Below are 23,809 nucleotides of genomic sequence, written 5' to 3' on the forward strand. Positions count from 1 at the left end.
CAACAACCTCCGCACTGAGTCAGAGTTTTAAAAGAAATCTCCTCATTTACTGTACCCCATCTAAAAGTGAGGTGAAACAAATTCTTCAGGCCTGAGTGTGTGAGGAAGCTGCACAAAATTTTACAAAAGTGTAATAAGTGTCTTGTTTTTCATGATTTAATGTCTAAAACTTAATTTCCTTGCATACTGCTGCCAGGTTCTGGATTTATCTGTTGATGGGTTTTCTACTAGGCTCTGACCATAGACACGGTGCCCTCCGAGTTCCTATTAGAGTCAAACCTTGTTTATAAATGTGGTTCACATGTGAGCTAGATATTAAAGATATCCAGAGAAGCCAATAATGCAGCTTTGAGCTCATCCTTTGGAAAATATCTTTAACTTCTCAAACACTCAAAACCAGACTAAGCTACCAACCTTACTTGCTGACAATTGCTTATTAAAGGTTAATCATAGTGAACTGGGCAGATGAGTTATGCAAATACAGACAAGATATTTTGTGCCTTTTATTAAAATTTTGTCTTTCATACTATTCAGTGTTCCCTGTTGACTGCAAGGAATTTAATGATCCAGACTGTTGATGATTACGACAAAATAAACCTGCATTTTTTCTAATGACCAGCAGTAAACAACCCCTCAGGTTCTGACAGTATGGAAGTCTATAAGAACACAAGAACACGAGCCTGCGGATCACTTATCTTCTGAGCTCAGTGTGCACTTTCCTGTTGAGTTTATGGTATTGGTCTCTAGTTTCGTGACTTTCTGAATGAAGGATTTACCAGCATGGCTACCTTGTGGCTGACAACTTGCTTCCCTATGAATCCCCTTATGTTTTATAAATCCTTGGTTAAATCTACAACATAGTTTTACACCTCACGTAGTTGCTTATACTTGCTCTTACCAGAAATGTAACTACACATAGTAGGGGAACAGAGCTCAACAGCTGCAACAGATACTACTTTACTTCCAGAGTATAATGATTAGCATGACAGCTCACAGTTCACCAGCTTCTCTTGTTTTTATCTCTGACAATCTGTTGGTTCTCTTGTCTTCTCTCCTTTCTGTGTTTCATGAAAAGCAGCACGTGCAGCTTGACTGTCTCATTTTGCAATAGATAAACAACCACTTCACCCATTGGGACAGGAGTCCACACAATACTCCAAAATTTTTTTGGCTTACTCCAAAGAAACAGCATTTTGGTGTTGGTGTACAGATGTGGATATAGTCTTAAAGCTGGGTCTTTATGAGACCTCCTGTTGTGTCCTCTATGACGTGCACTGATCCAGTCTTTTATGTTGTCAAAAAAGCTTCAACTTTTTAATACTGGATTTTGGAAGACCTTTGGATGTAGACAGCACCACCCGAGCAGCTGTTCTGATGATGCCATTGCCTTTTTCTGTATTTCATATATCCATGACGGTCAGTACAGCAAGGGTTAAGGTTCAAGTCTAAGGAGCTTGCAAAGAAAAGTGTCTGGACTTTAAGTTGCTTGAAGACATCTCACCTCTCATCCGAGAAGCTTCTTCAGGATGAGAGGTGAAATGTCTTCAAGCAACTTAAAGAAGTCCAGACACTTTTCTTTGCAAGCTCCTTAGACTATGATGACCTGGATGAATGAGAACCTTCACAGACGGTTAAGGTTCAACAGACTAAAACCTTTGACCTGGCCTGATCCTGTTCACAGCAAAGTCTTTTTCAACCATGTTGGTGCTTGACTTGACTGGTACTTTTTTTTTTTTTGCTCAATTTGAGTACTCAAAGCACTTTGTTACTGCTACATTCACACAATTGCTTTTTACTATGCCTAAGGACTGAAATTCATGCATTCACACTCTGATGGATGGGGTCTGATGGATCTGGGGCCAACTGGGGTTAAGTATCTTGCTAAGGATGTGTTGACATACAGTTTGGAGATCAAGCCACAAACCAAAGCACTAAATTATAAAGTACTCACATGTGAAACTTTGGTGCTCCTTATATGTTTATTTATTATAGGCACAGCAACTCCACTTACTACAGACTATGCAGCTGACAATGACTCCTTCCTGCCCATCTATTTGCTTCCAGTAGTTAGCCAATTAGAGGAAAGCGCACATGTAGTGAGGATAATGATAGCTTTGTGTTATCCATTATGTATTATCTAGTCCCATAAAAAAACATACAAAACTGGGCATAAGCATAACAGGAGCTCTTTAAAATCTGATTGGCTGTGTCATGATAAATTTCATGCTGGAAGTCATACTAAACATTCTTTGGCGTGGTTGCCAGAGGGGCAACCTCCATGATTGGAGGATTTTACTTTCAGCAGTGCTATCTGGGACTTGCAGTTCTCCCTTGAAGTTTTGATGACTCAGTTAAAACCCAACTAGCCCAATCAGTCAGTTTAAACACTCCGTCCCCCTCCCTCTCCATAGAGGTCGTTACCCTCTACACCTCCCCTCCTCTCGGCTATCTTATCTCTACATTCAGACTCCATTACTCCACTCAACACAGAGGGTTTTCCAGGCTGATCTCATAAACATCTAGGACCATGTTCTGGTGTATACGTCTGTCCCTGGGACTCCTGTTCTTTCATCTGGCTGCTGCTCATGGTATGTTTATAAAACTGTATGTTTAGCTTTTAACAATGACACATCATAGAAGTGGGGAAGAATATGGTGTTTAAGCTGAGAGAGAAAGAAATACCACTATGTTGAATGCATTGGGTTTTTTAGAGGGGGTGTTGTGGGTGAGGGTGATTGACAGATGGCAGGTGACACGTGACCCCACCCCGTGTGTTTGGTGTGTTGTGTGTGATGTCAGCATGACAGCAGCATGCATGCCACACGGGAAATACTCTACTAAATCATCATAATTTTCTTTATCATTGAAAATGGACTTTTGAACAATAATTGTATAAATAACAATATAAAAACTTCTGATTTATTTGTGAAAATACTAAATAAAGCAAAAACAAAAAAGAAAGGGTAAGAAGATGCCTATACGGAACCTGCACATAGCCACTATGACATCACTTATTGGTTTCTGGACATTTTGCTGCAGCACAAGCATTTTAGCTGTTATGCTAGTTTGTTGTTATGCTAGTATGGTTAATTACCATATTTGTACCATTTTACTGCTTCTTTACACCACATTTAAGATATGTGTTTATCTGGTCTTTAGGGTTTTGAAGACTAGCTGTATATAAAAGATAAATATAGCTTCTATCACATAAATGGATTGAAGTTCACTTTTAAAGTTTTGACTTTTTGGTATTATGGTCTAAGGAGCCTGGAAAGAAAAGTGTCTGGACTTCTTTAAGTTGCTACAAGACGTTTCGCCTCTCATCCTGAAGAAGCTTCTTCAGTTCTAGGGTCAAATGGTGGAGAATCCCAGATTTAAGCCCTTTCGCAGTGTCCCCCAAGAGGGACAATGGACCTCCTAATGATCCTAATCACACGAGCCAAGGTGTGAAAACGGGTGTGGGTCACAATCAGCCAAGATTTCAGGTGAGCTCATTGGGAAACCTGGCCCCACCCTATGATGTGATTTCCTGAGGTCAGATTACCCAGGCTGTGAGTGGGCGTTAAGGCGTCTGGGAAGGGATCTCAAGACTGGATTATAAATGGCAGACAGTTGGTGTCGTAAGCCACCACCTCTGTTCAAAGATGGTCTTTCACAGTGGACATAGATGGCTTTGTTCACTTAGCGGTCCATCTGCATCTAAAAGACAAAGGTCGCTCATTTGAGGATGCCAATGTTCACATTTTGGACAGAGAAGACAGATGGTTTGAAAGATGGGATCTGCTAGGAGCTGCTGCCATTCCCTTTCGAGGCCTTCCCCAAACTACAGCACAATTCACATCCAGGCAGTTCACCTTTATCTACTAAAACGCTGTCAAACCTAAAATGAGGACGTGAGCCCAGCTGGTGAATGTGTGTTTGTCAACAGGAGGTACAAAGCAGTTCCCTGCATAACCATTGCAGCAGTTTAGTCCAAAATGCCTCTTTAAACTCATTCCCGTCGCATGTAGGACTCTGCCAGGCAAACCCTTTGTCAATGATTATATTTGTAGTTTTAATGGAAAGAATTTGTGGGTTTAGTCGGGTGGCGGTAAACTTCCATTTTGTTGGTCTTAGAATCTCATCTCTGCTTTTGCAGCCTATGTTGGCTTCATCAGGTGGTTTTCAGTTGATTGTGAAGCAGCGGGTATGTGTCAGGGCTCTGTGTGCGGGGAGGTGGAGATGTGGATCCAAGTGCAGGACTCTGAGACGGAAATATAACTGAAAACCACAGCTTTATTGCTGGCACCAACAAAACAGAAATCAAACATGAAAACACTAACTGGAACACACAGGCAGGGTCTGAGGGTACAAAACGACACAGAGCATGGGAAAACACAGGGCTTATGTACACAGGGTAGTAATGAGGGAATGGGCAACAGGAGGGAGACACAGCTGGGAGAGATCAGGGCTAACGAGACAGGGGGAAACAAAGCTGCACACACTAACCTAAGACAAAGACTTTCACAATAAAACAGGAAACATGAAACACTACTAAAAGACACGGACCGAAAATACATGAAACTGTGGTGGACCACTAGAGGGCTCCACTCACACCCAGTGTATAGGAAGTGTGTTCCTGTGTTTTGTGGCGCGATATGCACAGTTGATGTTGGAGACAAATAAAGAAGGAGTGAGAACTGAGAGCTCTGTGTCGTTGATGCTTACCTCCACATTGGTGACCCCTGACTCGAGCATGCAACGGGCCGTAGATAACGCAGACTCCGCTATGGATGCATCAGCGGCCGCCGGACCTCCGCCTCCTGTTGCAGCTACGTTCGCTGTGGCGCTGAAACTGCCGGACTTTTGGCTCCATGACCCCCCGTCATGGTTTGTACACGTGGAGGCTCAGTTCGCCCTTTGCGGCATCTCGGCTGACGACACGAAGTATCACCATGTGGTGGCCTCGCTCGACCCGCTGGCCACCCGTCGCGCGATGGCGCTCCTCCGGGACCCACCCGCCCAAGGGAAATACGCCGCCCTCAAAGACCTGCTTCTTCGGCGCTATGCCCTCTCCGACGCCGAACGAGCCGAAAAGCTCCTCAACCTGTCAGGCTTGGGTGGTGTTACCGCGCTCGAGCTCATGGAGAACATGCTATCGTTGCTCGGGCCGGATGACAGTGGTTTCCTCTTCGTGCACCTCTTCCTCCGCCAACTACCGGCCGCCGTGAGAGCTGTCCTCACGAACTCTCCGCTTCTGCCTGCGAAGGATTATCGCTCCCTGGCTGAAGAAGCGGATCGCATTCTCCTGGCTGGCCGCACTTTCGACGTTCACGCCCTGGCTACGGACACGCCAGCGGCACCTTCCACGCCTCCACCTGCCTCCCCCGGAGCATCCGCCCCCTTGCTGACGGCAGGGATTGCTACACGCCGGCACCGCGGAAAGAGCATCTGTTTCTACCATCAGCGTTTTGGCGACAGAGCGCGTCGCTGCCTGCCGCCTTGCGCTTTCAGGGCCCAGGGAAATGGACCCGCCAGCGCGCCGTAGCAGCCGCGACCGCTGGCAATACAGAAAGGCTGCTCTTCATAGAGGACTCGCGCTCCGGGAGACGTTTTCTCGTGGACTCCGGCTCCCAGAAGAGCCTCCTTCCCCCTACCGCTGCCGACGGACTAGCAGCGAACTGTGGGCTGCAGCTCATTGCAGCTAATGGCTCTCCCATCAAAATGTTTGGGGAAAGGTTGGTGACTGTTTGTCTTCATGGCCGGGATTTCCAGTGGAACTTTGTTGTTGCCGCTAGCTCTGTACCTATTTGGGGTGCTGATTTCCTGTGTGCTCATGGACTACTTGTCGATGTTGCTAACAGGCGTTTAATCGATGCTCTCTCGTTTTCTTCGCTACCCTGTTTTACTCGGGCCGCTGAGCCCCTGATTCGGGCTAATGTAGTGACCTCCAGGGATGCTTTTCAGCGTTTGCTTTTAGAGTTCCCATCGCTGTCTGTCCCTAATTTCTCTAGCACGGTAACGAAGCATGGGGTTGAGCATTATATTCCCACGGTCAGGCCCCCGGTGTTCGCACGCGCGCCGCCTCAACCCCGCGAAACTGTCCGTCGCTCGGGAAGAGTTTGCAGCCATGGAGCGCCTTGGCATTGTACAGCGTTCGAACAGTGCATGGGCCTCTCCGCTTCACATGGTGCCCAAATCGGACGGTCGTTGGCGGCCATGCGGAGAGTTCCGCCGTTTAAATAATGCCACGGAGAATGACCGTTATCCCATCCCCCACATTCAGGATTTTTTTGCCATTCTCGCCGGAACGTCGATTTTTTCTAAAATTGACTTGGTGCGGGGGTATCACCAGGTTCCCGTTCGGCTTGTTCGAGTTTTTGCGCATGCCGTTTGGCCTGAAAGGTGCCGCCCAGACGTTTCAGCGGCTGATGGACTCCGTATTGCGTGGGCTGCTGTTTGTTTTTGTTTATCTGGACGATATATTGGTGGCCAGCTGCTCAGCGAGCCAGCACAAGTCCCATCTGCGCCAGGTTTTCCAGCGTTTGGCAGCGCACGGCCTGATCATCAACCCTTCCAAGTGCCAGTTTGGGTTGCCTGTTCTGGATTTCCTCGGGCACCACATTTCCGCTGAAGGTGTGGTTCCGTTGCCCGACAGAGTCCAGGCTGTTTCGGCTTTCCCGCGTCCCACGTCGGTTAAAGCGTTGCAGGAGTTCTTGGGGATGATAAATTTTTACAACCGCTTTCTCCCCAGAGCTGCCCACCTGCTACAGCCACTCTATGCTGCCTTAAAAGGTAAAACAGCCAAAGATCCGGTTGACTGGCTGCCAGAACGCGTCCGTGCGTTTTCCGCAGCCAAGTCTGCGCTGGCTGACGCCGCCCTGCTGGCCCACCCGCTTCCGTCGGCGGAAATCGCGTTGACCACCGACGCCTCTGACGTGGCAGTGGGTGGGGTGTTGGAACAGCGGGTTTCAGGTCTCTGGCAACCGCTTGTCTTTTTCAGTCGAACGCTCCGGGATGCTGAACGCAAGTACAGTGTTTTTGACAGGGAGTTGCTGGCCCTGCACCTCGCGACACGACATTTTCGTTTTTTCCTCGAGGGTCGCAACTTTACTGCGTACGTTGACCACAAACCTTTGACGTTTGCGATGTCCAAGGTCTCTGACCCATGAAGCGCACGCCAGCAGCGCCAGTTGGCGGCCATTTCTGAGTTTACCACAGACATTCAGCATGTGGCTGGTAAGTCCAATCACGTCGCTGACTGTCTCTCACACATGTTGGTTTCTCCGGTGTATGTCGGCATCGGTATGTCGGCCGCCCCCGCCCGGTGGTTCCCCTTTCGTGGCGTCGTCGTGGTTTTGACTCGGTGCATGCCCTCTCTCATCCCGGCGTCCGGGCCTCGGTCAAGCTGGTCAGCGCCAGGTTTGTTTGGCCGGGCCTTCGCAAGACGGTGAAAGGATGGGCGGCGGTTTGTGTCCCATGCCAACGCTCAAAAATCCACCGGCACACACAGGCACCCCTCGAACCTTTCCGTGTCCCGGGTAGGCGTTTCGATCACGTTCATGTGGACCTGGTTGGTCCCTTGCCGCAGTTACAGGGTTTCACGCACCTTTTGACTGTGGTGGACCGCACAACCAGGTGGCCGGAGGTGGTACCCCTGGCGTCCACGGCAGCGGCGACGGTGGCCAGGGCATTTTTGTCAACGTGGGTTTCACGTTTCGGCCCCCCTGCTGACATTACCTCGGACAGGGGCCCCCAGTTTGTTTCCGAGCTTTGGTCTGCTATGGCTGACAGCCTGGGAGTCAAGGTCCACCGCACCACAGCATACCACCCTCAAGCTAATGGGATGTGCGAACGGTTTCACCGGTCACTTAAGGCCGCGCTCCGTGCTTCCTTAACAAGTGGCGACTGGGTCGACCATCTTCCGTGGGTTTTGCTGGGTTTTGCTGGGATTGCGTTAAAGAAGAACTCGGGGCTTCCCCAGCTGAACTGGTCCTCGGCCAGCCTCTCCGGGTCCCCGGGGAATTCTTACCTGAGAGCCCCCCCCCCCCCCCATGTTTCGATACCTCTTTGTTGCCTTTTCACCCCCCAAGAGACTCATTTCCTGTTCCTGGTCCTGTGCACCACTGCCTGCCTGACACTTTTGTTCCGAGTTCATTGGACTCTGCTCGTTTCGTTTTCGTCGGGCACGATGCCCATAGGACTCCGCTGCGTCCACCATATGACGGGCCATACAGGGTTCTTAAACCAGGCAACAAACATTTCATTTTGGACTTTGGCGGTCGGCAGGAAGTTGTCTCTGTTGACAGACTTAAGCTTGCACGTTTTGCAAGAGGATCAGGTGGTCCCGGCCCAGGCCCCTCGCCGCGGCCGCCCACCTGCCACCGGGCTGATGGATTCTGTTTTTTTCCCCAGGAGCGACCCAAAATCAACGGAGTCCGAGTCGTCTGCAGGTTTTTCTGACCGCCAGTGCCAGCCTCGCTCCCGGGCTGGGTTGCCCTCTGTCAGTTCCCCACCCCCCCAGTTCAGCCGTTCCGGCCGTTTGCTTAAGCCCCGGGTCCTGGACTAGTTCTGCTGGGTGTTCGGGGGGGCATGTGTGGTGGACCACTAGAGGGCTCCACTCACACCCAGTGTATAGGAAGTGTGTTCCTGTGTTTTGTGGCGCGATATGCGCAGTTGATGTTGGAGGCGAATAAAGAAGGAGTGAGAACTGAGAGCTCTGTGTCGTTGATGCTTACCTCCACAAAACCACAATTCCTAAAACATGGATAAACAGAAACATGAAACTCTAATAATAAACATCATCACAACAAGAGAATGAGAAAACAATCCAAAACACCAAGATAACTGAAACACAAAGTACCAGAGAAACAAAGAATAATCCATGATGCAAAAGTAAACCAAAACATAATAAACTCAATTGCTGGGTCCAACGGACCCAGAACCGTGACAGTATGAGAATCAGCACTTCCACATCTGAAGCCATAGTCCTCTGCAATGAAAGGTTGGAGTGTCACATGTGAGGGGAGGAGACATTGACCCTGCACCACACTGGTCCATCAGTGAGAGAGAGCAATTTACCAGCAGCCTACTTCCCAACCTCATCTATGGCCACTAGCACTGGGTAATGGCCAACAGAATACAGTTGCAGAAATTAGTTTTCTCCAAAGAGTGGCTGTGCTCAGCCTTAGCCATAGGGTAAGAAATTCAGTCATTTGGCAGGTCTCAAATTACAGATGGTAATCCTCCACATCAGAAGGAGTCAGCTGAGGGTGAGGTGTTCTGGGTGTGTTCTACTGGGAAACAGTACATGAATGCCTATGAATGCCTTTGTGCTCCAGAGTTTCCAGAGTTTCAGCTATTTAGATAGATAGCTATATAGCTTCAGCTATAGATAATCCGTAGAAAATAGACAATGGAAATGGTATAAGAACCATTAAGACACAGCAAGTCATATTATCTGTTAGGTCAGACCTAGTCAGATTAACAGTATTTTGTCTCTATCTGTCATTCTGCAATTCATCCCATGTAAACAATAACGTGGCGCACAGGATGACGTGAAAAAAGGCACATACCTTTGACGTTGCAACGAACTCTGTATTCCAAGGAGTTTTAAAAAAATCTCAGTTTTCGGTGATTTGAAACGCCGTTGACGAAACAACTGCGTTTTCAAAAATACTCGTGCAGCTGCGGACATAGCGTAAAAGAGAGTAGTTTATTTTATTACTACCTGCAATTTATTGCAGATTACTTGTATTTGCTTAATTGTTTACTAAATGTTTGAGCTGTGAAATAAACCGCAATGGAGCAAAGTATGGGTGTGTGTGTGGTTGGAGGATGTGTTTGTGCATGCTTGTGTGTGCGCGTGCGAGGGGGGGGCGCGAACATTTTTTTTGTAAAACAAAGGGGGGCCGAACAAAAAGAGGTTGGGAACCACTGTGTTGGGTAATTACATTAAGAATATTCCAGAAGGGGCGGGCTGCCCATAGACATGAATGTGAGTGCGAATGGTTGTCTGTCTCTCTGTGTTTGCCCTGCAACAGACTGTCAGTGTCTTTTTTTATGTTAACATGTTAAACTTAAGGAAGTGTGCAGCTGTTATGAAGGGCAAAATTAGCTATAGAAAGGAGTTATTTGTATCAGACTGTAAATATGTTATTTTAACTGTAAAGATGGACATTTTAACATGGGTGTCTATGGGGACTCATTCACTTTAGGAGCCAGCCTCAAGTGGACATTAGAAGAAGTGTTTCTGGCACTTCAAGTGTTGCTTCATGACTTTTTCAAAATGCACTAAAACGAAATCATTAAATTAAATACCGATGTTTAATTTAATGTTTTACATTTTTTTTCTCAGTCTTCTTAGACAGCCAAGTGGCCAATCAAGTGCTGAATCGAAGGATACGAGCTAACAGCATTTTTGAGGAGTGGAAAAAAGGCAACATGGAAAGAGAATGTGTGGAGGAGCGCTGTAGCTGGGAAGAGGCGCGAGAGATATTTGAAGACAAAGAAAAAACTGTATTAACCTTTATTTTAATACATTTAAATTTGCACTCAAACATTACAAAATTTTAGGAAATATTAGAAAAGATTATTGTAAATATTAGGAATCATATGTCTAAATTATGGTATTTTCCATTATTAACTATTATTTAGTGATGGAAAATCTGGCTTTTAGATCTTTTGAGCAATTTAATTTTCTTTTGTGTTTTTTCAGGATGAATTCTGGGCCAAGTATATTGGTAAGTTTTTGTATTAAAATCTTAGAAATGCTGAAACTTTACAAATAATACCCTGAAAGGACATTAGAATATATGTACAATTACCAACTGAAAGAGGACAGCTGCTAAAATGTAACCTTGTACTTTGACCACTACAGTCAAACACTTGCTTCAATCTGCTGTTCATGTCCCACAGATGGAGATGCATGTATATCATCACCCTGTGTTAATGGCGGCCAATGCAAAGATGGAATTGGCAGCTACGCTTGCTACTGCCAAGAAGGGTACAAGGGCTTCAACTGTGAAATTGGTGAAGAACTTCAAATTTCACTTACTGCCTTTCAGAAAAACATATTAACTTATTCTGGTCAATAATACAATCTTGTAGATATACTGTAAGGTTAGTAATGGTTAAGTTTTGGTCAAGTTTTGCTAATGTTTGAAAGCTCCCATCCATTTTCAGTATCTTATCTGAAAAAAACTATTGCCACAAAAAGGGAAAACTGCTCATTTCAGAAGGAGTTTTCTAACCTTTCTGGAGGTTATATTACTTCAGTATAGATAGCAGTGGGGACAAAAACATGGCTGGCTGAGCCTCCTCTCGCTAGTTTTCCTGGGATAGCCTGACCTTTCTTGAGGTAGGATGGTAAACAATAGTAAAAATCTGCAGAAGAAAAGGAACCAAAGACCCTGTTACAACATGAGCTGTTTCATGGACGCAGGGTTCCTGTGGCCACTTTCTGCATTGTCAGCATGTTTTGGGTCATTGTTATTGTGGACCCATCCATAACAACTTTTCTGTGTTCTGGCTGATGAAAGGAGGTGCTGAAAAAGGGAGGAACACCCACTCTGGGTATGGGATAAGTTACTGCCCTAAGTGGAGGATTTCAAGTATCTTCTTGTTCACAAGTGAGGGGAGTGAGAAACTGACACAGATTTAGGCAGCGTCAACAGTGATGCGGATGCCATACTTTTCTATTTTGGTGAAGATCATAAAAGCCAAACTCTCGATTTCATGGTCATTCTATGTTCCTACCCTTACATAGGATCACAGACTTTGGGTAGATGAACATTCTGTATGAAGGGATAGATATGAATATAACCAGGATACTGGCAGTTTGGCAATTGTTCAGATGTTAAGCATAATCTCAACCATTCCAAATTGTAAACCATGCACATCTGTGACGATGTAAAAGTTTTTTCAGAAACCTACTTTGTTTTTTTAACAGTGGCACCATCTATCTTAACTGTGTCTGTGTCTTTGCAGTTATTCTTCAGCTCTGTGAGGACAAAAATGGTGGTTGTGAACATTTCTGCGATGTGATACAGAGAAGAATTCATTGCTTCTGTGCTGATGGATACTTCCTGGCATCAGATGACAAATCCTGCCACTCCAACGGTGAGAGAGGCTTAAGAATGTGAATAGTCTTTTACTCAGATGGCAGAACAGTAAAAGAGCACCTAGATCACAGATCAGACTTTGGAAACCATAATGTTGAAATCTTCTGGTCCCAAAACTCAACCTCTCATTACCATACAAACTCTTTCAGAAACGTACAAATGTGGTGCCATCAGCAGCAAAGCCGTTCGGACTGTTTTCTGGTATGAGAGGAAAAACATAACAGAGGGGAACATAACTAAGTTTAACAGCACCGGCAACATCAACTTAACAACACAGCCTTATGTCCAGGATGCTGGTCCAATGTCCTCAGTGTCTGAGAACAAAAGCCAAAACGTGGCACATTATCCTAATTTGGAAAAGATGATTCAGTCTGAAATGGCGAAAATGACTCGTATTGTCAACGGGGAGGACTGTCCACCAGGACAATGCCCATGGCAGGTAGAGACTCTTTCACAAAACGTTTTGGGATTATAATTTAAGAACTTACCTGCCAGATACAGTTTCTGTTTCAGTAAAAAGTAACCCTAACCCATACTTTCACCTTCAATCGATCACATGATTCCCTCAGGGTAAACATCTAGAAGGCATTATCAATACTCAGCTGACACCTAAGAGTTCATAGCATTAAACTTCATTTTCACATGTCTTAGACCTCTGCACAGGTTTTATATCGTCAATTCAAATGTTTTTTTCATTTTTGGGGGGGTGGGTGGCTGTTTTTGTCCTCATAGGCTCTCCTTGTGAATGAAGATAATATTGGGTTTTGTGGAGGAACAATACTCAATCAATACATCATCCTGACTGCTGCCCACTGCATGAACCAGTCACGTTACTTCAACGTGAGGCTCGGTAGGTTTGATGAACCAATTGTAAACCTGCGTATATAATTCTAGTTCATCACATTAAGGTAATAATGTCTTTATGCCTATTAAGAAGTAATAAATCTAATTTATGATCTTTAACTTAACTTTATGGTCCATATGACATATTTTTCAATTGTATATTTAATATGATAAATTTTATAACAGATTTTAATGTGGGTATTTTTTTCAAAGTATGAGATATGGTACAGATATACCCTTTTGTCAACTTCTGTAAAAAAAAAAAAAATGATCACTTACAATTTTTTAATATAGAACATTACCAATGCTGAGGTTATTATGTGCATTTTTTAAGTTGGTAGAAATAGTGCAGTTTAGAACTTTTTGTTGGTTACGCACAGGTTTTAGGCCATGTCCCTTATCGGGACGTGATTAACAGTGTTCTGTTTTCAAAGCGCTTTGTATGCTGTAAAAAAATTTAATTACTATGATTTTTCATTAAAACATCGCTGAACATCTTTGCTTTTTCTCTGCACTCAGGTGAATTTGACAGGTTGGTAAATGAGGGCACTGAAGCTGACCATATTGTGGACACGATCCTCACCCACAGAGGGTACAAGGCAGACACCTACCACAATGACATTGCACTCATCAAATTAACCACACCCATCAAATTCAGCAGGTTCATTGTGCCAGCCTGCATTCCTGAGCAAGAATTTGCTGAAAAGGTGAATTTTTAAAATCATATCATACTATACCATTACATATCACTTTTATTTATACATAACAGGCCTGACCAAAGTGTTGTAACACCAAACATAAAAGAGAGCATAGAGACGTAGACAACAAGGTGGGACAGATGGATGTAGCAGCTGATATAGATAAAATGGGGGTGCAATCATTAAGAGACTTGGATTTGTAAATGAACTGGAAGTCCGTGAACTGAAGGTGAAATTGGACTGACATAATGTTGCTTGCAGCAGATAAAAAGCGAGCTGCAGCATTTTGCATCAGCTGTAGGTGAGCAACGAGTCCTGGGTGATTAAGACAAGGTGTTATAAAAGCAAAGTTACGTTTGGACAAAGGAGGCTTAATTTTTAACCACAGCTAGAACTGGAAAAAACAGGGTTTTACCACTCTGTTCACATGAGAATTGAGCTTTAGAGAATCCATCACACCTAGATTAATAATAGATTTCTCATATGAGGCCAAAGAGGATGCAGATACTGCTGCTGGTGCCACATGAGTTTTATTTTGTTTCTCACTAAAATTCTGAGAATCCCCTGATGTCAATAATGCAAAATGTAATGGAAAATCTAATTTTGAGGTGACGGTGCAATTAGTAAAAGCAAAAAGTTTTATCTTGCTTAATAAACTTTTTCCTATTACTTCAGACGATTGATAAACAACTAGATTTTATACTTGAACAGAGAAGCTTATAAAAAGGTTTGGTTGAGCAAAACATTTGTGTATGCAGCCTTAATCTTTAGTTCATATTTTTTTTTAAAAGAAAGAAAAAAGAAAGAAAGAAACATAAAGAAAAGAAAAAACAACCAAAAAGGAATTTACCAAATTTGTTTGATTATGTGACGTTTATATGACAATCATACATGGATTACCTCTATTGTCAGGTCCTGATGCAGCAGCCGGATGGCATGGTTAGCGGTTTTGGACGTCTCGGCGAGGGTCGGGAGCCATCCAGCATCTTGCAGCGCCTATCTGTACCTTATGTGGACCGTCGAACCTGCATCGAATCCACTCCTTTACGTATCTCGCAGCGTATGTTTTGTGCTGGTTATGACACAATAGCCAAGGATGCCTGCCAAGGTGACAGTGGCGGGCCTCATGTCACACGTTACCGTGACACCTACTTTGTCACTGGCGTCGTGAGCTGGGGTGAAGGCTGTGCACGCAAGGGCAAGTATGGTGTTTACACCCAGGTGTCCAAGTACATTCAATGGATCCGTGATGGTATGAAGACGCTGATCCAAAAAAACAAGACCGGCAGCAGGATGAAGAGGAACCATGCCCAAATAACAAGGCTTTATCTGTAAAACATCTGTCACTGAGCAGAGATCGGCCAGACTTTGCACCACTCATGTAATCACTAATGAACAGTCAGAGAAACCTATTCATCCTAGTGCTGCAAAGAGCTGCAAATCCTACCTGTGACGAACAGAATTAGAGTCAGTAATTATTTGGGGGTTCCTCAGGGTACTACTCTTGGTCCTTTATATTTTTAATTTTATTTTATGTAACATTAATTTTGTATTAATGTTTATTTTTCCAGGGCAATCATCTGACATCATATTTCTGAACAATTCAAGTCCATCATTTCCTCTGGGCTCTGATTTTGGTCTTAATTTCCACTTTAGATGTTTCGTGTTCTGGTTGGTTCACTGATTCTTCTGTAAGTCTTTCTCATGAGATTGTTTCCATCAAAGATGTATACTATCTCAAACAGGATACATCCTCTGAAATTTGATTGAATACATTTTTTTTTAGTATAATTACATTTTTTTTAAACAGAATGCATTTCATAATCTCAGCAATTCAATGTTTTGTTCCATGTATGCTTCATGAGTCACTGATAGAAACAAGCTTTTAAACTGAACATGAAGCAAATAAAAGCAAACTATAAGAACATGTTGAAGCCTGATGTCATTTAATGATAAGTATAGCTTGTATTTATAATAGTAATTCAAAAGGTGGAAGAATCTCCAGTGACAGTTTGGAAAAAAGTTGTTTTACAAAATTGTGTTTTTGCTCAAGAAAATGTAAAATTTGTGGCACAATGGTTTTAAAGAACCATCTTATTACTTGATCTGGATAAACTCAATGTTATGTAAAAATGTCAGTGATGAAATCTATCCTTGTTTACCTCAAACAAACAAACATGGAGACCTTCTGCTTGTTTTGCTTGTTTTTAAAGGAAAGGCCAGAGTCCACTTCAAGAACAGAGCGTTTACGGGAAACTGCGTGGTCTTTTAACTCTTTAGAGAATCATGTGAATAAAATGTCAAAAAACAAATAATTTTATGAGGACTGGATGTTTATATGTACACAAAAATGCACACCAGTAAAATAACCTGGGACCAGACTGACATCTTTATTTCAGGCCAGTTATAAATGAACTCCATTTAACAGACTGTTAAAAACATGATACAATATCTGAGGTTTATACTGCTGTTGTGAGTCACTAGTGTGTATGTGTGTGTGTGCAGACGTGTGTGTGTGTGTCAGCAGTGCAGTCAGTGTCATGGCGGTCAGCATCATGTCTGCGTCTCTTCTCCTGTTCTGCCTTCTTCAATGTTTCCTTCAGGTCTTCAGTCAAGGAAAAGGTAAGAGAGTGACCTTTGACCTGTTGCTGTGTTATTGTTGTTCCTTAGTTGACTGACAAAAATATTCAAGTGGCATAAAAACCTGCTGTTACTACAGCTACTGTTACTACAGTAGTGATAATTAGAAAAATTGCTGTGTGTCCAATGTTATAGGTTATAACAAACAGACAATATTTAGTCAGTGTCAAAATAGCATCATTATCTCTATAGTAACTTAGTGGTTAAAAACAAACAAACAATGGGGATGGCTAAGTAAAATATTACACACAAAAATTGTAACCTCCAATGCAGCCTTAAACATAATGATTAAATAGTTATTAAATTCAATTATTAAATTTTATTTAAATTATACTAAAAGTATAAATTAATCCATTAACATCATGACGTCTAATCTTCTTAATTCAAATCACATTTAAACAGTGACTTCATGAATTTGTACACTAATGTGCAAAAAAGACTTCCGCTCATTTCTTTACACTTTGTAAGCAAATTTATTTACATGTGCAAACACACGTTTTATGAATTGTAAAATTCTTCAGCACAGTCTGAACTCTCTTGGGCAGCTTTCTTGTAATTTCTTTAAAATGTGCCACATCTTATTTGGGCCTTCACTGTTCAGTCTTCATTTTTTAAGAATACATTTGAAGAGCTAATAGCTGTTTGGGAATCACCTCATTGGTGCTATAATACTATTTTATGTCTGTCAAACTGTGTTATCTTTGGCATTTTCTATAGATCATGTCATGCCACTAAACAGTGCAACTGTTGATAAACTGTCTCAAGAGCAAAAGCCAAACTTGGACCAAAGGGAATGGTTTGCTTTAAGTCTTTTATTAGAGTTTGTATGATACCATGGGGAGGCTAGGAGGATGACTGGGGACCGCACAGGTCAAGGTGAGTTGCAGATTGTTATCTTGCAGTGGAGGACAGAGCCATTGGTGGGTAAGCAGAGGCGTGGCTTAAGGTTTTTGAAAAAGTACTGTAGACAAAAATGAATATATAACAGCTATAATCAAAGCTGTCAAAGCACCAGTAGAAATTAAATGACTGATTATTTAATTTTTTATCCTCTGTTAACTTTTTAACACTTCAGTTAGTTTTAGTTATTCATTATGTGTTAACCTAACATGGCAGAGCCTCCAGTTTTTCAGTTGCTCAGTTCTTCCAGTTGTGACTAAATGTGCCACAGGAAACAACCTGTAAATTCACACTTTTGTGTTTTTAGTGTTTCGTTCAGCTCCCGAGGCCAACACCGTGTTCCTGCGGCCCAAACGGGCCAATACATTTATGGAAGAGTTCAGACAGGGGAACCTGGAGCGGGAGTGCTACGAGGAACAGTGCGACTTTGAAGAGGCTCGCGAGTACTTTGAAGACACCCAGAAGACAGTTGGTTAAATTTAAAAAGGAGCTACTCAGCTCATTTCTACACCTGCATTTTCATTCTTAGATTCCACTAGAGTGCGTGATACACAGTTAGAAATTCAGTTGCAGACTCAAGTCTGAGCTTTTATGTTTGTTATTAGATTAGTTTTTTTTTTTTTTACATTTAAATGTTAGAAAACCCCCCAGAAAAAACAATAAAGAGTCCTGTTTAATGACTCCTGAATTCTAACTGTTGTTTTTTTGTGTGTAGAAAACCTTCTGGGCTGTTTACTCTGGTGAGTTTTATTTCACATTAGCTACTATATGTTCAGCTACATCTGCTTAATTAATGAAAAGAAAAATAAGAAGCCAAATGAAAAGAAATGAAGAAAAACAAACCTAAAACTAAACTAAAACGATAGGCTTTCCAAGTGGTAAACTCCAGAGTTTTGTTTGTTCCAAGTAATTTAATTACTAAATTATAAAACGTGGATTTTAAACAACAAATATACGCATGTAACAGTCATCATTTATACAATTAATACTTGCGTAGATAGCGTCAACCAGACAGACAATCTGACTGGATCTGTATACAAACTGCAGAGGGTCAACAGATGTTTAGACTAGTCTTACCTTCATGATAGCTCTGACAGTACCAATTTTTCTTTTTTTCTTTCAATTCATATAGTACCAAATAGCAACATCAGTTGCCTCAATGCACTTTATATTGTAAGGTAAAGGACCCACAATAACAAAGAGTACAAGCTCCTTCAGTACAGGAATCACATGGGATTTGTTTCCTGCTGCTTCAGTCTCAGGTTATAAATTTGACTCGGTAACACACTTAGCTACCACAGGTCCTCAGAATACTGGGGCTGATGTTATCTGGGCCTAGAGCCTTGCTCTGGTATAGTTTCTCCAACTGTCTTCAAAACTGGACAGAAATCACAGTAACGTTTTTCAAATAGGTGAAAATTGTACATGAAAAGAGATATGTATCTAGGATTAATCCTAGCTGGGATACTGGTGATGTGGTGCTTGTTCAGATGCTAAGCATAACTACAGTCTCTCTGAATTGTTAACACTTTAACTGCCACACACAAGGAGGAGTGCAGAATCCTAACAGTGTCTGTGTATTTGCAGTTCTTCCTCAGCTCTGTAAGAACAAAAATGGCGGCTGTGAACATTTCTGCAATGTGATCCAGGGAAGTGTTCAGTGCTCCTGTGCTGATGGGTACTTCCTGGCATCTGATAAAAAATCCTGCCATTTCAATGGTGAGAGTCTTAAGAATCTACCTGGTCTTTTACTCTGATAGCAGAGCAGTGAAATACATCACAGATCAGACATTAGAAACTATAAAAAGTGAAACTAAACTTTCTGGTGACAAAATCCAACGTCTAATTTATATAAAACTCTTGCAGAGACCATCAGATGTGGTTTCATCCTCCCCAAAGGGCTGCAGACAGTTTTGAGGGACCATCAGACAAAAACAATGGAGGGGAATATAACTGCACTTAACACCAGTGTAAACTCCACAGAGCCGATCCAGGATGCTGATTTAATGTCCGATTTAGTGGCTGAAAACAGAACCCAAATTCCAGCAAAGACCTGGACAACTTTGGAAAGTCTGATTGAGTCTGAGATAGAAGATGAGTCATATCGCCAGTCAGGGTATTGCCCACCAGGAGAATGTCCATGGCAGGTAGAGACACACATGAACATACCCACAACATGAAGCTGCATTAAAAACATTGATCAGATACAGACTATCACTCTCAAGTGAGTTTTTTGTTTTTTAACAGAGTTCATAGAATTGCTTGTCATCCTCACACATCTTCCAACTCTGGACAGGTTTAACAGTCTCATTTTTGCATGGTTTGTTTTCATATCTTAGGCCCTCCTTTTCAATGAAAATGAAATAGTTCTTTGTGGAGGAACAATACTCAATGAAAACATCATCCTGACAGCTGCCAGCTGTGTAAACCAGTCAGATGACTTCAACGTCAGGCTCGGTAGGTCTGATGAGCCAATTACAAACCTTCACATACAATTCTAGGTCATCACATTCAGATTCAAAAATACCTGCTTAAGTTTTATTTTAATGATGACTGTCTGCCTAATAAGAATTTATAAATCTTTTATATAAATATTTTCTGTAATTTCTTTGGCACAGGTCCAATTCAATTCAAGTTTATTTATGCAGCGCCAAATCACAACAACAGTCACCTCAAGACGCTTTATATTGTAAGGCAGACCCTACAATAATGCATACATAGAAAAACCCAACAATCATATGACCCCCTGAGCAAGCACTTTGGCGACACTGAGAAGGAAAAACTCCCTTTTAACAGGAAGAAACTTCTGGCAGAACCAGGCTGGACACGATGGACTGGCGCGTCTATTACATGCTTTATGATATCGGCTTTTCTGTCTGGAGAATTTTCCTTGTCTGAAGTATGGGAGCATTGCAGCAGCCTATCGCACTCAATGCTACGTCCCCCTTCTGGCAAAATCATGCAATAACAGCTCCATAGCCCCAACTAAAAATCAGTGCCAGACTGCAATAAAACAAGTCCTATTACATCAGTAAATTCGGAAAAACAGATTACAGATGTGACCACAGATTTGTAGGTGTCATATATGTATTCATTTTTGTTTTGACTGTTGTAATTAAAGTGTTTTGTTTGTTTCTCTGCACTCAGGTGAGTTTGACAGGTCAGTGAATGAAGGTACTGAAGTTGACCACAAAGTGGAAGCAGTCCTCGCCCACAGAAACTACAATGAGCAAACCTACGATAATGACATTGCACTCATCAAACTGGCTACACCTATCAAGTTCACGAGGTTCATCCTGCCAGTCTGCATTCCTGAGCAAGACTTTGCCAAAAAGGTGAAACTTTAAGCTAGTGTCAATAGAATAGATCTTTATTGTCACTGTTACAAGACGATGAAACACAGTTTGTGTTATCTCTGTTGGCATCATGTAGATTTACATTGAGATTGTTTTAGGATATGAGAAGAAGATATAAATAGGCGTAAGTTTAAGGGCACCTACTCAGTGAATGTGTGTAATACGCAATAACGTAAGTATCTGCACAGTAACACTGTGTCCAGGGTGCGAGGAGTCCTTGATGATGATACTGGATTTCTACTGAAATCTGCCAGTATAATTTTCCCTGAGGGGGGTTAGTGAAGTGCCAATTGCCTGCTCTGCTGCCCTCACCACCCGCCGGCCGCTGCAGTTTCCTCTTGTCCCCCACAGTACAGCAGTTAAACCAGCGTGTACAGCAGTAGGTCAGAAGGCTCTAGATGGTGGAGCGGTAGTAGTTTACTAGCAGTCTCTGGGGTAATTGGGTAAACCTTTCTACCCTTTCTACCTCCTTCCCATCAATGTAAAGGGTGGAGTGCTCAGATTGCTTCTAATGTTAATTTATCAAAGTTTGTCAGAGGAACAACGTGGTCTGAGGCAATAGATAACAAGACAAGACTTAATGGCTGAAACTTTGTCAGTAAAAAATGCCCCCAAAATCATCACACATACTTAGTGCAGGTACTGCTCCAGCATTATACATGGACTGATAACATGATTAACCTTTCATGCATTAATTATGACAAGCGCAATCTGGATTTTTTTTTCTTAAGTATTTATCTTTAGCCATGAAAAGATGAATAAAAACACTTGAGAAAAAAATCCTGATCAAAGTTGTCATAATTCATGCATGACAGGGTTAAATAACAATGATTTCAGTGAAACACGTCATACATCCATAGTAACATTAAGGGACCAGTGGGTGGCAGGGTATGGAGTGACACATCAGTTTCCAATGTAATGTTTTAAGTGCAAGTATACCATGAACACTGACACAAATGCAAGAAAACAGCCTTTGAATAGTTGTCCGCTGTAGTGACCACTATGCATGAAAGGGTTAAAAACCTTTTTTTTTTTTTTTTAATTCTTGTGGGTAATTGTGGACACCAGATCTGAGATAAATTGAGTCTTTGCGATTGAAAACCATTCTGCAAAGAAGAGTGACACAATATTTCTCCACAGTGATATGAAAAACTCCTTTGTCATTTTTCACAAATGTTTGTTCACAGTTCTTGCTGCCAAGGATGGAACATCCAGTTATTCATTTGGGAGTCAGATTGGTTGGGATAGCTTTTTTCTACTCTCTTAAATGAAATCATCATTTAAAAACTATCTGACTAATATTAACATTTGCTTGATGATCTAAAACATGTGAATGTGACAAATGTGCAAGAAGGTTTTAAAAAAAAAGTCAGTAAGTAAAATTTAGTTTATATATCACCCTCACAAGAAGTGCTACACAAGATCCAACAATAAATAAAAAAAATCAGGGACGGGCAAACAGTTGAATATAAACATGTCATTTATTGTATGTTGCACCTTTGAAACACCACAGAATCTTTAAATGCTACAGTGCAAATCCCACATCTGTAAGTAGTTGGTTCCTAAATCTGATTTCTTCTTGGCCAATGGTCAAATACTTTGAGGGTTGACTTTCCCACAAGCTAGAGCAGTCGCTCTATTTTATCTACCTTAAAAGAAGGCCTTTGTGTTTTCCACAAATTAAGCTTAAACATTTAATTATCTGGGTGTCTACTCCAGTTGAAGACCTGTAGTTACTACATAGCTGTAGTTATGCCATGTTTACATGACAAAATAAAAGAAATGCAGGATCAGAAACAGACAGCTGCCACTCTGGATAAATTTGTTACCTTTAATCTCAGGTCCTGATGCGGGAGCCAGTAGCTGTGGTCAGTGGTTTTGGACGTCTTGGGGAGGCTCAGATTCCATCCATGATCATGAAGCGCCTCATTGTAACCCATGTGGACCGTCAAACCTGCATCAATTCCACTCGGATTCTAGTCACTAACGGCATGTTCTGTGCTGGCTACAAATCTAGGGATGCTTGCCAAGGTGATGGTGGTGGGCCACACATCACACGTTATAATGACACCCACTTCATCACTGGCATTGTGAGTTGGGGCGAAGGCTGCGGACGCAAGGGCAAGTATAACTTCTACACCCAGGTGTCCAGGTACATTCGATGGATCCATGAGGGTATCAAGAAGCTGGTGCACAGTGGCACAAATGGCAGCAGTCAGCATCTTGCAATAAAAAGGCTTTATCTGTAAAACATGTGTAAACATCCACCAACACTCACAGTTATGCCTCTCATGTAATCCCTTCAGAGAAACAATGTTTATCCTTGTAAGAAAAGAGCTACAAGTCCCACCTGTGACAGAGAGAATTAGAGTCAATAATTGTTTATGAGGTTCCTCAGGGTACTACTCCTGGAACTTTTATATTTTTAATTTGGTTTATGTATCATCAATATTTTGTTTTTGTTTCAAATTCATGACTTGAGATGAATTTCTGTCCAACCTTCCCTCACTTTTGGCTTTGTATGGTCTTGATCTCCGTTTGATGTTCCAGTTTTTTCACAGATTCCTGTTTAACTCTTTCTGTTCAGACTGATTCCATTAAAGGGACAAACTGTCACTAACATGCCATATCCACTGAAACTTGATTTAATAATTTTGTTGGTCAGTATGATTAAAGTGAGAATGGAAAGCATGTCTGTGTCCATGTATTCTTTATGAGTTGCTGACAGAAATGAGCTTTTGAGCTGAATTTGAAAAAACTTCCAGCAATGTAACAATAATATAGCAATAGTTTGAAGTGTGATGTCCTCTTAAAATCACACTTTTTGTTTCTTTTTGTTTTTCTGAGTAAAGCAAACAAAAAAGATCTGGCTGTCCTACATAATTATGGGCTATTTTCCAACCTTCCTTTCATCTCCAAACATCTTGAAAGACTTGTTATAAAACAGCACAAAAAATCTTCTGTAGAGAAAGAGTTTATCTGAAGAGTTTCGGTCAGGTTTCAGAGTAAAGAAACAGCTTTGGTGACTTGTTACAAAACTCTATGGCCTCTGACAGTGGACTCATCTCATTCATTTTTTTTTTCATGTAAATGAAGAGTCCTCTTAACACACTGAGGATAATTATGGAGTTCCACAGGGTTCCGTGGTAGAACCAGTTCTTTTCACATTATACATGCTCCCTCTTAGGAAATATCATTAGAAGGCATAGCATACATTTTCACTGTTATGCAGATGATACTCAACTATCCACGAAGCCAGATAACACACAAA

At 42.2% G+C, this 23,809-nt stretch overlaps 2 protein-coding genes across 2 annotated transcripts; both read left to right on the forward strand.

Moving 5' to 3' along the window:
- Positions 1-2,443: 2,443 nt before the first annotated feature.
- Positions 2,444-15,957, forward strand: f10 (coagulation factor X). The gene is made up of 9 exons (XM_004565628.5): positions 2,444-2,588; positions 10,337-10,497; positions 10,697-10,721; positions 10,897-11,010; positions 11,968-12,099; positions 12,251-12,540; positions 12,834-12,951; positions 13,464-13,651; positions 14,555-15,957. Exons 1-9 carry the CDS (start codon positions 2,528-2,530, stop codon positions 14,975-14,977), a joined length of 1,512 nt encoding a protein of 503 aa, XP_004565685.1. The 5' UTR covers positions 2,444-2,527; the 3' UTR covers positions 14,978-15,957.
- A 174-nt stretch (positions 15,958-16,131) lies between these two features.
- Positions 16,132-23,229, forward strand: LOC101466292 (coagulation factor X-like). The gene is made up of 8 exons (XM_004565627.5): positions 16,132-16,264; positions 17,490-17,650; positions 17,898-17,922; positions 18,770-18,901; positions 19,049-19,329; positions 19,522-19,639; positions 20,330-20,517; positions 22,380-23,229. The coding sequence occupies exons 1-8, from the start codon at positions 16,132-16,134 to the stop codon at positions 22,785-22,787; spliced, it is 1,446 nt and encodes a 481-aa protein (XP_004565684.4). The 3' UTR covers positions 22,788-23,229.
- The last annotated feature ends 580 nt before the right edge of the window (positions 23,230-23,809 follow it).

This window comes from Maylandia zebra, linkage group LG23 (assembly GCF_041146795.1).
Source record: "Maylandia zebra isolate NMK-2024a linkage group LG23, Mzebra_GT3a, whole genome shotgun sequence".
Taxonomy (NCBI): Eukaryota; Metazoa; Chordata; class Actinopteri; order Cichliformes; family Cichlidae; genus Maylandia; species Maylandia zebra.